General features: G+C 44.0%; 3 protein-coding genes across 5 annotated transcripts in view; 1 reads left to right on the forward strand and 2 right to left on the reverse strand.

Annotated features, from left to right (window-relative positions):
• LOC137675073 (ceramide synthase 4-like) overlaps positions 1–2,811 on the forward strand; it is a 40,691-nt gene extending 37,880 nt beyond the window's left edge. For all 3 annotated transcript variants that reach the window (XM_068420971.1, XM_068420970.1, XM_068420973.1), the window contains one exon: positions 913–2,811. In XM_068420971.1, coding sequence (XP_068277072.1) covers positions 913–1,104 — 192 coding nt within the window. In that variant the 3' untranslated portion in view covers positions 1,105–2,811. The remainder of the gene's footprint in view (positions 1–912) is intronic.
• A 1,032-nt stretch (positions 2,812–3,843) lies between these two features.
• On the reverse strand, positions 3,844–6,778 carry LOC137675072 (kelch-like protein 23). Its single transcript, XM_068420969.1, has 3 exons — positions 5,803–6,778; positions 4,663–5,074; positions 3,844–4,440 (listed from the first exon to the last, which is right to left on the reverse strand). The coding sequence occupies exons 1-3, from the start codon at positions 6,722–6,724 to the stop codon at positions 4,128–4,130; spliced, it is 1,647 nt and encodes a 548-aa protein (XP_068277070.1). The 5' UTR covers positions 6,725–6,778; the 3' UTR covers positions 3,844–4,127.
• Positions 6,779–8,671: 1,893 nt separating this feature from the next.
• LSM7 (LSM7 homolog, U6 small nuclear RNA and mRNA degradation associated) lies at positions 8,672–12,900 on the reverse strand. Its single transcript, XM_068420974.1, has 4 exons — positions 12,841–12,900; positions 12,424–12,514; positions 10,882–10,953; positions 8,672–9,750 (listed from the first exon to the last, which is right to left on the reverse strand). The coding sequence occupies exons 1-4, from the start codon at positions 12,886–12,888 to the stop codon at positions 9,608–9,610; spliced, it is 354 nt and encodes a 117-aa protein (XP_068277075.1). The 5' UTR covers positions 12,889–12,900; the 3' UTR covers positions 8,672–9,607.
• Positions 12,901–12,953: the final 53 nt, after the last annotated feature.

Consider the following 12,953-nt stretch of genomic DNA (forward strand, 5'->3'; position numbering starts at 1 on the left):
TGGGTGTAGGGATCTCTAAAAAGAGCATCAGACCAAGTAGACCAGATATCCTCAGAAGAACAGAGTAAATGGAGACTACAGGTGTCCGTGCAGCAACTGACATGGCCCTGAGCAGTTTCCAAAGCTCACAGAAGTTCCCTCAGAGCACTCTTTCCAACAAGGAGTGTGACACCGTGAATTTGTCCCCAGTTTTGGCATCTTGTATTGCAGAGTAGAGACAGCCTGGGAAGCCAGCAAGTGCTAGGCTGCTTTTTCTAAACTCTCATTTTATCACAGTGTTTGCTCCTCTTCCTTAAAAGGAATGAATTAAATATTTACAAAAGTGGACTACAGAGCTCTCAGTCAATAGCAAGAGGAAAAACTTGAACATAAAACTGAATGTAATCAGAGTTGAGTGGCTTTATGTTGAGCTGTTGGTCTATTTGAAAGCATATGCTTTCAGCCTGGCCAAAGCAGCGTGCTCAACCTGCAGCCATCCAGGCCAGGCGTGGTCAGAAGCTATCTATCTATCTATCTCCATATCCCTTCTGGAAAATGTAAAAGAGCTTGATTACCTGCCTTCCCCCAGCCTTCCTCCACATGCTGATGTCCAAAGCAGCAATGTGGATCTCCTCAGTGTTACACGGTTGTCCTCGGTCCTGGGCAGCAGTGGTTTGGTGCTGCTTCTCAATCTGTACAGTAATTCCTAATGTTTATCAGGATCACGGTTAGGATTCCACTGAGACTGAAATCAGAGAGACTGAGAGAATCTGGTTCCAAAGGTGATGTAAAAGCTGAAAGGACACGGTAGAACTGTGTGCCAGAGGCAAGTGGCTGAAGCAGCAGATGAATGTGTAGCCTCTGGCTCAGCTAGCACTGCTGCTTGTGCGGACCCCTGTGTTTGTATGGCTTCTCATTTACTTTTTTCTGTAGATGGAAAAGGACATGAGAAGTGACACAGAAGAAAGTGACAAGGATGAAGAAAGAGAAAAGATTAGGGAAAAGGAGAAAAACGGGATCATATATTTCAGCAACGTCACAAGCAACACTTATATCCAGAGGAATGGGTCTGAGCCACTGAACAAGAGAACCCATCTCACCAATGGCCATGTCAAGGAAAGATAGCTACTGTTCACGTGCTTCTGATCTGGTCTTTAATGAAGCCAGTCCAGTCTTTAGAGACAGTTTTGCTCCTTGTGTAGATAAAATGGAGTGCAATTGCAGTATCATAGCTGAATTCCTGCATCCCCTAAACAGAAGTGTGTATAGTTAGTGTTATTTGAAGGAAGTTTTTGGTCTTTCTTCAATAAAAGCTTACTAGAGGTTGTAGCCTTGAAGCAGATAGAAAGGGATCAAACTGGTTTGACTTGCATTAGACTGTACCATAGTTGTTGTTAAATGTGTTAATCTTGGAAAAATACTTTAAAAAAAAAAAGGTGGATAAACTCTGGCAATGTCAAGTCTTTAACCACCTAATGTTGTTTGGTAGGAATCTGTTTAGCCTTGATCAGCCTCTGGAGGCCCTGGCCCATTGCCACTAATGATTGTGGCTAACACGTTGAGACTCTTAATATGGGGACACCTCTTTTGAGAAGACAGGTGCCCCATACACACTCAGAAAACAAAAACTGAGCATAGAGAAATGAAAGCTTTGGAAAGACACAGGAGAAAACATTTTCTCCTCAAAGGAAATGCTGCTGTGTGCCATATGACCAGTTCTGTAATGGTATGGATCCGAGTCCCTTCTGCTGTCAGCATTATTGCTGCAAAGGTGGGAACTCCAAAGCCCAGACTGGAGAGAGCACCCACCCAAATCATAGTTGGAAGAGCTGGAAAACCCTGGCAGCTGTGTCTCAACTGTCAGGTAGTCCTTTAAACCTGTCTTGGAAGGAAATGCAGTCAGAAGAAGGGAGGTGACAAAAAAAACTAGATGATCGAGAAGACAACACTGATTAAGTGCTCCTGTTTTCACCTAGCGTGACTGGCACAGCGGGAAATGCTTAGAGTCAGCTCGTGCAAGAAAGGAATGCATTTCCACTATCCTCAGAGGAAAAAGGATCCAGAGAAGATCTGCTGAACCTCATGGAATAATGCTTTAACATGGCCTTCTAACTCCAGGGCCTTTGCCTAGATGTATCAAGAATAGCGAGTTTAAAGCAGTAGTCCATGAAGTCATGAGGCAGTTCTGATTCAGTTTGTTTAGAGGTCCTATATCTTATGTCAATTAATCTGTGAAACCAAAGTATTAACAGATTCACTGTAATGAGTGCAGGGACTGAGACCGCCAAGGCCATGCAGACACTTCCCTGTACGTGCCCAGTAAGGGCCAATGCTAACTGGGGGGGGCATGGACCAAGGAAATGCCTGATTTGAGGAGCTGGTGCACATGATTAAAATTAAAAGGCAAGTGACAGCATCAAAGGACGAGAGAGTTCTTGAGCAACCCACTCAGTTCACCTGAGATGTGAATGAGAGAGCTTTGATCTGAGCTTGTACGTGCTCATCTTAGGTTTCAGTCAAAATACACTGGATGATAACTTCAGAGGGGAAAAAGTGGTTCCAGCACAGGTGATTCCAGTGCAGTAACATGCTCTGGGAGGAGAGCGTCTGCTCCTGCATCATCATTTAAATTCGTATTTGCTGAAGATATTTTGTCTCTGAAACCTTGAGCTAATTTGAAGTTCGAAGTACATGTTCTGTATACTGTCATGTTTCTTTGATCTGAATCTACACTCTTGCCACTCCTCTGCGGGTGATGTGTTCAGGAGGGATGGTTCCGTATCATTTTGTACTACTGAATGTAAACATTCTTTATAAATTACTTTGGAAAGATTTGATTGTCTGGGCTCTTTTCTACTTCTTTAACTAGCAGGAGGTAACCTGGCTGGTTGCACCTTGCAGGTGGATACGTGATGAGGGAGACACCTACGGGTGCTGTTGCCAAGGTCAATACACACGCAGGTTGCAGGGGGAGGATGTTGCATGCCCAGGACGTGCAGCCATACTGGGCCATGCCAGTAGAGAACTGCAGCTGCCTGATTTGTCTCCTAATAGATAAAGCTGTGTTTGGAACAAGGGAAACTTTGGGACACCTCTACACTAGACCTAGGGGCAGGCCAGGTTACTTGGTACTGCCAGGGCAGTGGCAAGTCCCAGACTGCACCACTGGGGAGATGCTTTGAACTTGGAAGGGTAGGAGGAGAGAAATTAATGTCTGTTCTTCTTTTTTGTGAGGTTTTAGAAGGCTAGAAAAGATCACTGCTGTAAAATCATACCACCTCTCACCTGAGGAGCAGAATGCTTCCCAGAGACTGCACGGTGCACTGTGGAGGCAGTGCAGACATATGTTGATGCCTGCTGAATTTTATCCTCAGGGCTTTGCTGTCCCCCTGTCCCTTTAATTAAGGCTATGTGCAGGTCCCTGCTCCTCACACCCTCATTTCAGTACTTTGGGATGGGGATTTTTATTCTGGGTCTGTAAAGCAATGAACCCAAAGGGGACTAAGGACACTGAAGCAAGACTCTACGTGCCTGTTGCAAATGGTTATCATCACATACCTGAATGCACGAATCCAGAACAGCCTCACTCTTCTATGGTGCTCTCCAGCCTGCAATAAAGGTAATTTTAGCCATAATTACATAACCTGGGAGACTTACACTGGATAGGGCTTGACTGCAGTGGTTGGTTGGTTGGGGTTTTTTTTGGGTTTGTTTTTTTTCCTCTGTCCTACAGCACTCGTAGCTCATACACCCTGAAGATTCCCTTGACACACGTTTATTATTTCACTCCTACAATATTTTCTAACACTGATGCAATGATTTCCTGTCTCTCCCAGCTGTTCAAAGGACAGAGAGCCACAGAGGTTATAGGTCAGAGCAGCCCTTTATTTAGCATCAACCTGAGGAGCTTATGTACCATAACAACACTGACAACTATTTCCAACAATGACCTGCAACCTTTGTGTAGACACAAAGGTTTCCCTAGCTTTTGCTTCAAGTTCATTTGCCAGGTAGGAAAAAAAAAAAGTTACAAAGGAACAGATCTATTTTCAAAATCAGAAAAAATTCACAGATCAAACGATGCAATCCAGCTCCCAGCTGTAAAGCACATGACTTTTTGGTTTTGGTTATGCTGGATCTGGCATTGCTCATGCCCACGTATCAAATCTTCGCACACAGACACACCCATGAATAGGAAGGGGGCAAGGGAGTTTGTTGTCTATGACCTGGCATGTATCAATGTAGGGATCAAAGAGGACTACAGTGGGGAGGGCACTGTTCCCCTTCCTCTGTCCAAGCAGATATATTCGTCCATTCACAGTGCTGCATCCCATGAAGAACTTCTGCGTCAAGCATTCCTCATCCACCTGGGTCCATTCATCTGTCTCCACATCAAATCGAAAAGCTCCCCCTCCTATGGTGTACAGAGCACCATTCAGTGATGTGATGCAGAGGTCATACCTGGGAGGGAAGGAACCCTTGATCAGAATCAACAGAAAGATCTAGCCCCTGAAATATTCAGTGTGACCTTGGTCCTCATATCAAGAGTCCCATCTGAACAGAGAATCACAGAAGTGTTGGTGGGACAGCACTTCTGGATTTCTCCAGTCCAACCTCTTCTTGGAGCAGGACCAATACTAGAACCTTTCTTCTCCTGCAAAGTCCCAGAAGATTATTTCTTACCTTGGAAGCGGGGAGAACGAGATGACATCCCAGCTGTCCGTCTCTGTGTTCAGCCTTTGCACTCCATCATACACATGTCCATTTTCATCCAGGCCACAGACCACATAGATCTTGGTTCCCACACTGACTGCATCTCCTCTCTCCACAGGTTGAGCCATAGGACTCATGCTTTCCCACTCTGACTCCACCAAAGTCATGCGCTCCACTGCTGGGATTATCCCTTCATCTGTGTTCCCTCCGAGTACATACAGGTAGAGCCCTGCTCCTACTGCACAATGGCTATTGCGGGACTTCTTCATGGCAGGCCCTTCCAGCCAGCTATTGTCCAAGCAATTGTAGATAAGCACCCAATCCACACTATACCACACAAACTCATCCCGGAAATATCCTCCTGTTACAAAAAGGAAGCTCCCTAGAAAGACAGCAAAGAAAAGTATCAGTTACATGAAGGCTGAAAATTGCTCCTGAGAACTAGGGTTCTCATTTCTCCCTGGGCTGTACCGATGAAGTACAAGATGAGCAGAGAAAATTACTGCTCTTTGTATCAGTTTGCAGTATTTGATTCCTCATCTGCACAGACACGCCAGGCCTACAGGATGCAGTAAGTCCTTCCAAGTCTGCTCCCACTCTTGAACAGAAACACTGGTTGGAAAGAACCTCTGGGGATCTCATGTCCAAACTCCCACTTGAAATGGGACCATCACCAACACTAAACAAGGGAAGCCATGGTATTGAGCTGTCTTTCAAGTCTCCAAGCATGAAGATTTCTGAACATCCATGGGTAAGTTTAACTTAACGGCAACTATAAATCAGAAGTCACCATCTGTCAAAGCCACTGTGAAAGAGAAGGCCAAAAATATACGACACTGAGTCTAATGACTTCACTTTAACTCTAGATAAAGCTAATGTAAGGGGTTCAATAGTTTCCACTACATGAAAAGAAACATTCAGCCTTATCTAAGATTCTCCCAGGACTAAGAAAAAAAATTCTTTGAATGAATATGAACACAAATATGAATGAGGTTTTAGCAATGCTGAACAATGCAGTTTTACAGGAGAAGCAGCTGAACTCCCTGCATTTGGGTCTCCAAGCCTCAACTTCTGTTTGCATTTGCTCAGTCCCACTTCTCTGTAAGTTACCTACTGCTGCCACTGCATATTGGGTGAGGTTCCTGCGCTGCAGTGGAGAACAAGACTGCCAGGTCCCTGTTTTAGGTTGAAAGAGAAATAATTCTTGCTGTTCCTTGTCATGCTTTCCTCCCAGGACATATAAGGTGTCATAGCTCCGACCAGCATAAGGACACAGTTCCACATTCTGCCAGCTGAGTGGAGGACAGCTGTCTAACTTCTTTATTAGTCTGGAAAAGGTATCTGTCTCTCCATGGCGCTTGTTGTATTTCACCAACGTATCGAGGAAGGACAAGCTCAGAAAAGTGACCCTGACTTCGCCCACCAAATCCAGGAAGTCTTCCTCTCTTGTTGCTGGGTCCTCCATTATCCACCTCATAATACTGTCAAAGACCACATCTTCTCGCAAAACAAAGAGGTCATCGCTTTTTAGGAGCTGCAGCAGCACTTCTTTGGGTAGTGCCTTAAATTCTTCCTGGCACATCACATCCCCCCAGTGAGTGAGAGCCACATTCATAGCAGATGCATAGAGCTCTGTAAAGGCAAATTGCTGTGAGTAGGTCATCAGGCCCAGGCAGTTGGAAACGTGCAGCTCTCTCTCCAGAAATTTCTCACACAACAGTTTCACCCTGTCAAACTGAAAAAAATCAGCTGCTTCAAGTAAGCTGGTCACATTTTCTTGACCTATAAGCACTTGGGTTGTGCGAGTGAACTCAAGTAGCGCCTGAAAAGGCACTGCATCAATCCCTCTGATCACTATGTGGTGTTCAGAGCTCTCTCTTGCCCCCCCAAAAAACATGGCTTCAAAATAACGACTGTGTTCTGAAAGTACCCTACGGCTGACCTGAAAGAGTCTCTCTCCAACCTCAAGGATTGTGTCTGCAATCATTTCTGTCTGAGGTCCCAGCTCCTCTGGTTCTTGTGCAGGCTCCATGCTTGTTGACTGTCAGGCAGTTAAAATTAACTCAGCCCTTATGCAGCCTTTACTCGTGTGAGGTTTCTGGAAACATTATCCCCCTAGTGAGGGTAAATACAAGATAAGCCAATCTTGTCCTAAAAATAGAATATACTGTCTACCATCCTGCTTTGCTCTTCAGTCTTTCCTGCTGCTTTAGAACAGCAATAGTAGGAGAGCTGTATAACCAAAAAACCCACAGATTTAACTGGCTTACCTTTAATTACCTTAGCCAGGTAAGACCACAGTCAGTTAGGGGAGCTGTTAGCCAAGCAAAGAGCCTGGACTACGAGGAGGAACAACCAAAACCTTCCAAAGCCCTGACTAACTATCAAAAAGTTGCAGAACAACATTGAACCCATTTGGAAAAAAGTACCCGTGACAATACTTTTCACTTTTGCAAATCAAAAACATAGGAAAGCTTGAGATCTCCTGGGAAAAAAATACTGATTTCCCCAAAGCCACAGCCTTCATCAGTTCAAGTTCAACACACTAAATGGATATAGTCACAGTACAAGCAGCAGCTCACCGACTCCACACAGTGAATTTTTCCAAAGTGTTTAGACCAAGCTACGAAATGGAGAGATTTGCATAGGCCCCTTACCCCAAAGAGCCCATCCTAGCAGGACTCAGTTCCATTTCTCTGTGGAGTTCAGCAAGCAGAATAGTGCTATCTGGATCAAGAGCACCCTTTTTTTCCCCTGGAGGTTCCCCCTTGCATTTGTGGAAAAGGCTTCTGCAAAACTGCTGTTACAAATGGTTTTAGAGAGTCACATTCAGGAATGAATCCAATAGAAAAGCATATACATATTTAAAATTCAGCTACTGTTTTCCTATTCTTATTTGCAGGTACTTGACTCCCAAATACAATCCAGAAGTCTGCACTGCAGAAAAGGACAGCCATGCATCTTGAAATGAAGACTGAGCAACCTATTAACTGAGCAGCAAATGCTAGAAACATGTTCCTCTCCAGAGTTTATGCACTTGGCACATGACTTCAGGCAGATCTCTGTACCCTCTGCATCCAGAGCCCGGAATCCACTCCAGAGAGCTTCAACAGGTCTGTTCCTGACACTACGCTCAGAAAACAAGACAGTGCAGATGGTGCAGCATGTTATTGGTATCAACAACCATCAATCTCTCTCCCACCTAAGGGACAGTTCAAGACTCAGGCTGACAGCAAGCAAATTCTGCTCCAAACGCTCGAAATAAGGAGTCTCTTGAATTGTGCAACTGCATGAAGAACGAGTTTTGTAGTGTTACAAAAAAAACACATTGGAAGGCACATGCCTCTACAGACAGCTCTGTGAAGCACTCAAAAGAACAAACCCCAAGGAGATTAAAATCCAGAAGCACTGAAGTTTTCAAAGGCAATATGCCACACAAGACAACTGGTCCCTAGTTTCACAGCCCCCTGAAAAAGTCAGATACACTGAACTGGAATTTATTTACTTAAAGTTCCAATCCATTTCAGAGCTGACCCAGAAAGGCTATGAATGGGAGCACGGTGCTGCTGCCAAAATGAACAGCCAATACAACCTGTCCTTGGCATGTTTTCTTGACAACCTCTAGGAACAAGACTGCTGCTGCCACCAGAACAATTTACTCTGCCACAGCCTCCTCATGAAGGATCCTCAGGAAAAGCAAGTGGCAGAATCAGGTTACACACAGCCTACGGACCCATATCCTCTACCAGTCTTTAAAATGCCTGACAGAAAGGCACGAGTCCTCAAAAAGGGACCAGATGCGCTCAGTCATTTCTCATCAATGTCCTGCCTTAGAGTGGAGCGTGGTTTCTGATCTGGTCCCTCCTGATTGTGCTGTGTTTATGCACTTCCTGAACAAATTTCATTTAGATTAACAACTGTGGAGAACTGCAATGTCAGCTGTAGAGCACTTTTTCAGACTAAAAACCAGACATTTAGGAACAGATTAATTTGTATTTATTCACTCAAAAATCCTCAATCTTGCTATTTCTGCAGTATAAAAGAAATAAAAAAGTTTACTTACAAATCAAGTCATAACAAGCAGAACAAGTAGATAACTACAATATAAAAATATGTCCTATTTCCAGCCACTGCCTACAATTGAACATTAGGATCTTAAATATTCTTCCCCTAAAATTCCAAGTATCTAACAGATACCTCCATAAGGCTCATGACACTGAGCCCAGAACCATCCTAGAAGTTAGTCCAGTCCTTCTGTAGAAATGTGGGAGCCTTCTGATACACAATCACAGTGCACAAGATCTGGAACAAGTGCTAGAAGAGATCTTCTTGGCTACAGAGCTTGTAAAGGTGATGACAAGGTACTATACAAGGAAAGTAATTTTCCTGCATGTGCTGGAGGAAGCAGGTGAAAAAGACTGAACTCAACAGCAGGAAGACTACAACACAATGCTTCCCAGCTGAGTACTGACATCTATGAGGAAGAAAAACATGTTCTCATGTATTTAGGCTTTAGATTAATTTGGATTAAATACATTTTAAATGTATTTAAAAATGTAAATAACATAACCAATATTCAGGGAATTCTTTTCTAATTTTACGTGGTTGTTTCAAAACTCACAAGATCAAGAGGGTCTCAGACAATTCCATGACAGTATATTCTCTCCTGTCAGCTCTAAACAATGTAGTTACACATTTGTTTAGCAAAAAAAAAAATTTAGAACTTACTTCTTACACATCATGCCCCATCCTCTCATCATTTATGGAAAGCCACAAAAATAAGAGTTCACCGTTCTTTCACACTAACAAATACACATTCAAACTCCTCCCCCAAACCAGGAAGCTTCTCACACACTGATAGTTTTCTCTGATGATTTGCACCCTTGATGTCTTCAGAGACAATCCAAAGAAAGCATTAGCCATCTTGCTGCTGAATGAAAGGGTTTGGAATAGCTTCCATTCCATCCTGCGGACAAATAAGAACCACAGAAGTCCCCCTGCAGACCACAAGTCCCAGCTGACGTGTGTCTTCTGTTAATTTGTATTGATCATCTGGATCTGAAAAGCAGAGACCCACAGTTACAATGGCAACACATGGAAAAGAAACCAAATTTCATCAAATTCAAAAGGCACAGACATACAGGTTTTTTTCCAGGCATCTCTGCATTGTTTTATTGAACACACGAACTGTAAAAGTGATGCAGCACTAATACCTGATGTCTTCAAGACATTACTGACTTATTAATTTTCAAAGTCTCACATGCCACAGTGAGCAATAAAAAACTTCTCTTTGTATGCAAAGCAGAACACACATATTTTAAAGAAATCAAAGGCCCTTTCATTCATCTAACCAAAAGAGATTATAAAAGCTCCTGATCCCATTTCAAATGCCATTATTGACAAACATTTTGGGATCAATGCAAATCAGAAAAAGACCTTGACTTCAGAATGCATTAAGTACAGCATGCACTGGTCCATTCCCAGACCAAGCCAAACAAGGCTGTGGATGTGGACAGACAGACCAACACTTAACACAGCAACAGCTCATTCTACCCTCCTTGAGATGTCAATATATTCGATAAAAATGTACTACACTTATCTTTTAAAACTCCCTTCTAAGAGCAAAATTCAAGCTTCAGGTGCTTTCTTGTTAGCAAGCAGGAGAATACTCTTCTAAAACACTGTCCTATCATATGATAAATTTTGTTTCAGAGAGGAGAAAGGGAAACGGGAGTATTTATTATTAGCTCTAAACTATAGAAGGCTTTAGTTCCACAGAAATGTAAAGATTGCATTTACAGTAGAGTTCAAGACAGTAAGGTAATAGTTCTTGCTGAGATGCTTTTCCTGCTTTGAGCAAACTGGCAACCTTCCAGCAGTCTAAACAAAGGCAAAGGCAATTGCCTTATCTGCAGAGAGACACACTACCTTATTCAAGCTAATTAACAGCACCAAATGAGTTCTAGAGGAGCTCAAGCAAGGACTACCAAGAATGTTCTACCACAGGGAATGTTGTTAAATCTAACTTCTGTTGTCTTATCCCTTTCTTTACAACTTAGTTATCACGAACATGTCTCAGTTCAGATGATGTCAACCTGCAGTTCATGGTTATTCACTAACAGAGCTGTAAAATTTCTGTTAAGAAAATTACTCTTGGTGGGCAGGCAGCATTACACAGATACTACTTACCTCGCATATATTCAATGGTACCATCAAGCACAAGGTTCAGAAGAGGGTCAAATCCTTTCAAGACACCACTTGCTATTAAAGACCACACACAAAATGATTAGAGAGCAAAACCAGGTATACAGCAACACAAGACTGCGTGAAGGACATATTCAGTTCTCGAGCTCTGTTCCCTCCTTCCATCAAGTAAGACCAGAGATACTAAACAGTTCCCTCTTTGTCAAAGTGCAAATACACGAGAACCCGGTTTGTGTTGTGTCGACTTACAGGTTTTTCAACCAGTTCTTCAAAATGCTGTTCAAGACACTAACATTTTTGTTTTTAGCCAATTTCAGGGGCATTTTAAGAATACTTCAGCATAACAAATCAATACACCACAGGCAAAAAAAAAAAACCCAACCCAAAACCCAAATAAACACCCTTAGCGAAGGGGTATGGCAAGAAATGAGGCAAGAGGGTAATACTTTGAAATATTTTCCTCAAAAAGCTCATCTTCCAGGTGCCCTCCTGGAACATAATTTTTTCAGCATCATAATCTTTCACAGGAATGCAGACAGACAAGCACTGTGTCCTAAAACAGAACACGATTCCACAAGACTGGTGGCTAAATAAATCACAAGACTCCACAGAATGATCTCCCAGTTTGAAAAATACTTGTTGATTACCAGCATTACTACCATTGCTAACAGCCCAAAAAGATTCTTACAATCCCAGATGTTACATAAAGATCATAAAGGAACTTGGTGTGGATTTTTTGAGAAGAAAATCTAAACCAATAGATTCAATGGAATTGTCAACTGCCTGAAAACTACAAAAAACCACCCCGCAAACCCCTCCACTTATCAGTAAGGAGTCCAAGTAACTTCAAAAATCTCATAAGATCCGGTCCCAACGGAGCTTTAAAAGAGATTTTTAAAAGCAAACCGAGTTTGCTTTGCAAAAGCTTCTGCCAAGCATCTCCCATGCAGCATGCTGTTAACTTTCAGACAAACAACTGCTCTGCAGGTGGCACAATCGGCTACATCGGGAGAGACGGCAAAGGGGCAAGGCGGGGGGCAGAAACAACGACGTGAGAGCCTCGAAAATGATGAAAAGACACGGTGAAATACATTGAAACAATCTATGAACTCTAGATACATTTAGTATGTTACGAGATGAAAGGGATAACAGGTGTATTAATCCTAACACCCATAAACCCATAAATGTTTCTTTGCTGCTTTAGTGCACCCTTACAATGGGAAAAAACAGCCAAAAGAAACAAGACAGATGAAGACAACTAATAAAAGAAGGTGAAAGAAACACGCACGGATGAAACAAAGATAAAACTGCAGCCGGGGGATTAATGGGAAAGTTAAAGGAGAGAAGCTTCGCACTCGTGACAGCAAACAGTAACGAATAAAAGCACCCGCTACTCATCGTCTGTCCTTGAAAGGCAGTAACGTGACCACACAGGAGACAAAAGCCGACAAGCAACGAGCGAGGAAAAACGCCAAAATGGAAAGGAAGCGTCCTGCTGCAGAGGCCTCACGCCGGCCCAGGGCTCACCTTCTCTCCCGCCTTGGAATTTCACTCGGATTGTTTTGTCAATGTATTTGGAGAGGTCCAAAATACTCTCCTTCTTCTTCTTCTCCTTATCCTGAAACAGAGGAGCAAAGGCAATCCGAATTAACAAGAACCCTCCCCTGCCCCGCCCTCCCCCTCCCGTTACACATATCCTCCCCCAACGCTTCGTTCCATAACGCTGTTTGTAACGCGGCTGCGGAGACCGCCCCAAGGCAGAGCTCCGCGCGAGGGAAGGGCCAGAGGACGGGGCTGACGGGCACGGCGGTGGGCCTCGGCACCCGCGGCCCTACACCCCCCCGGGACCCGCCGGGCCGGGCCGCCACGATCAGCGGGAGCCAGGCCGGGCCCCGATCGCCGCCTCACGCACGGCCGCGCGCCCGCGCAAAGCCCGCTCCTCACCGCCATCTTGCTCGCGCCGCCGCCGCCGCCTCCTCCGACGCCCGCCATTCCATTCGCTGCTGCCGGAAGTGATGTTGCACCTCGGTGAAGCCCATTAGTGGCTGCCGAACGCG

The sequence above is a fragment of the Nyctibius grandis genome, chromosome 31 (assembly GCF_013368605.1).
Source record: "Nyctibius grandis isolate bNycGra1 chromosome 31, bNycGra1.pri, whole genome shotgun sequence".
NCBI classification, from domain to species: domain Eukaryota; kingdom Metazoa; phylum Chordata; class Aves; order Nyctibiiformes; family Nyctibiidae; genus Nyctibius; species Nyctibius grandis.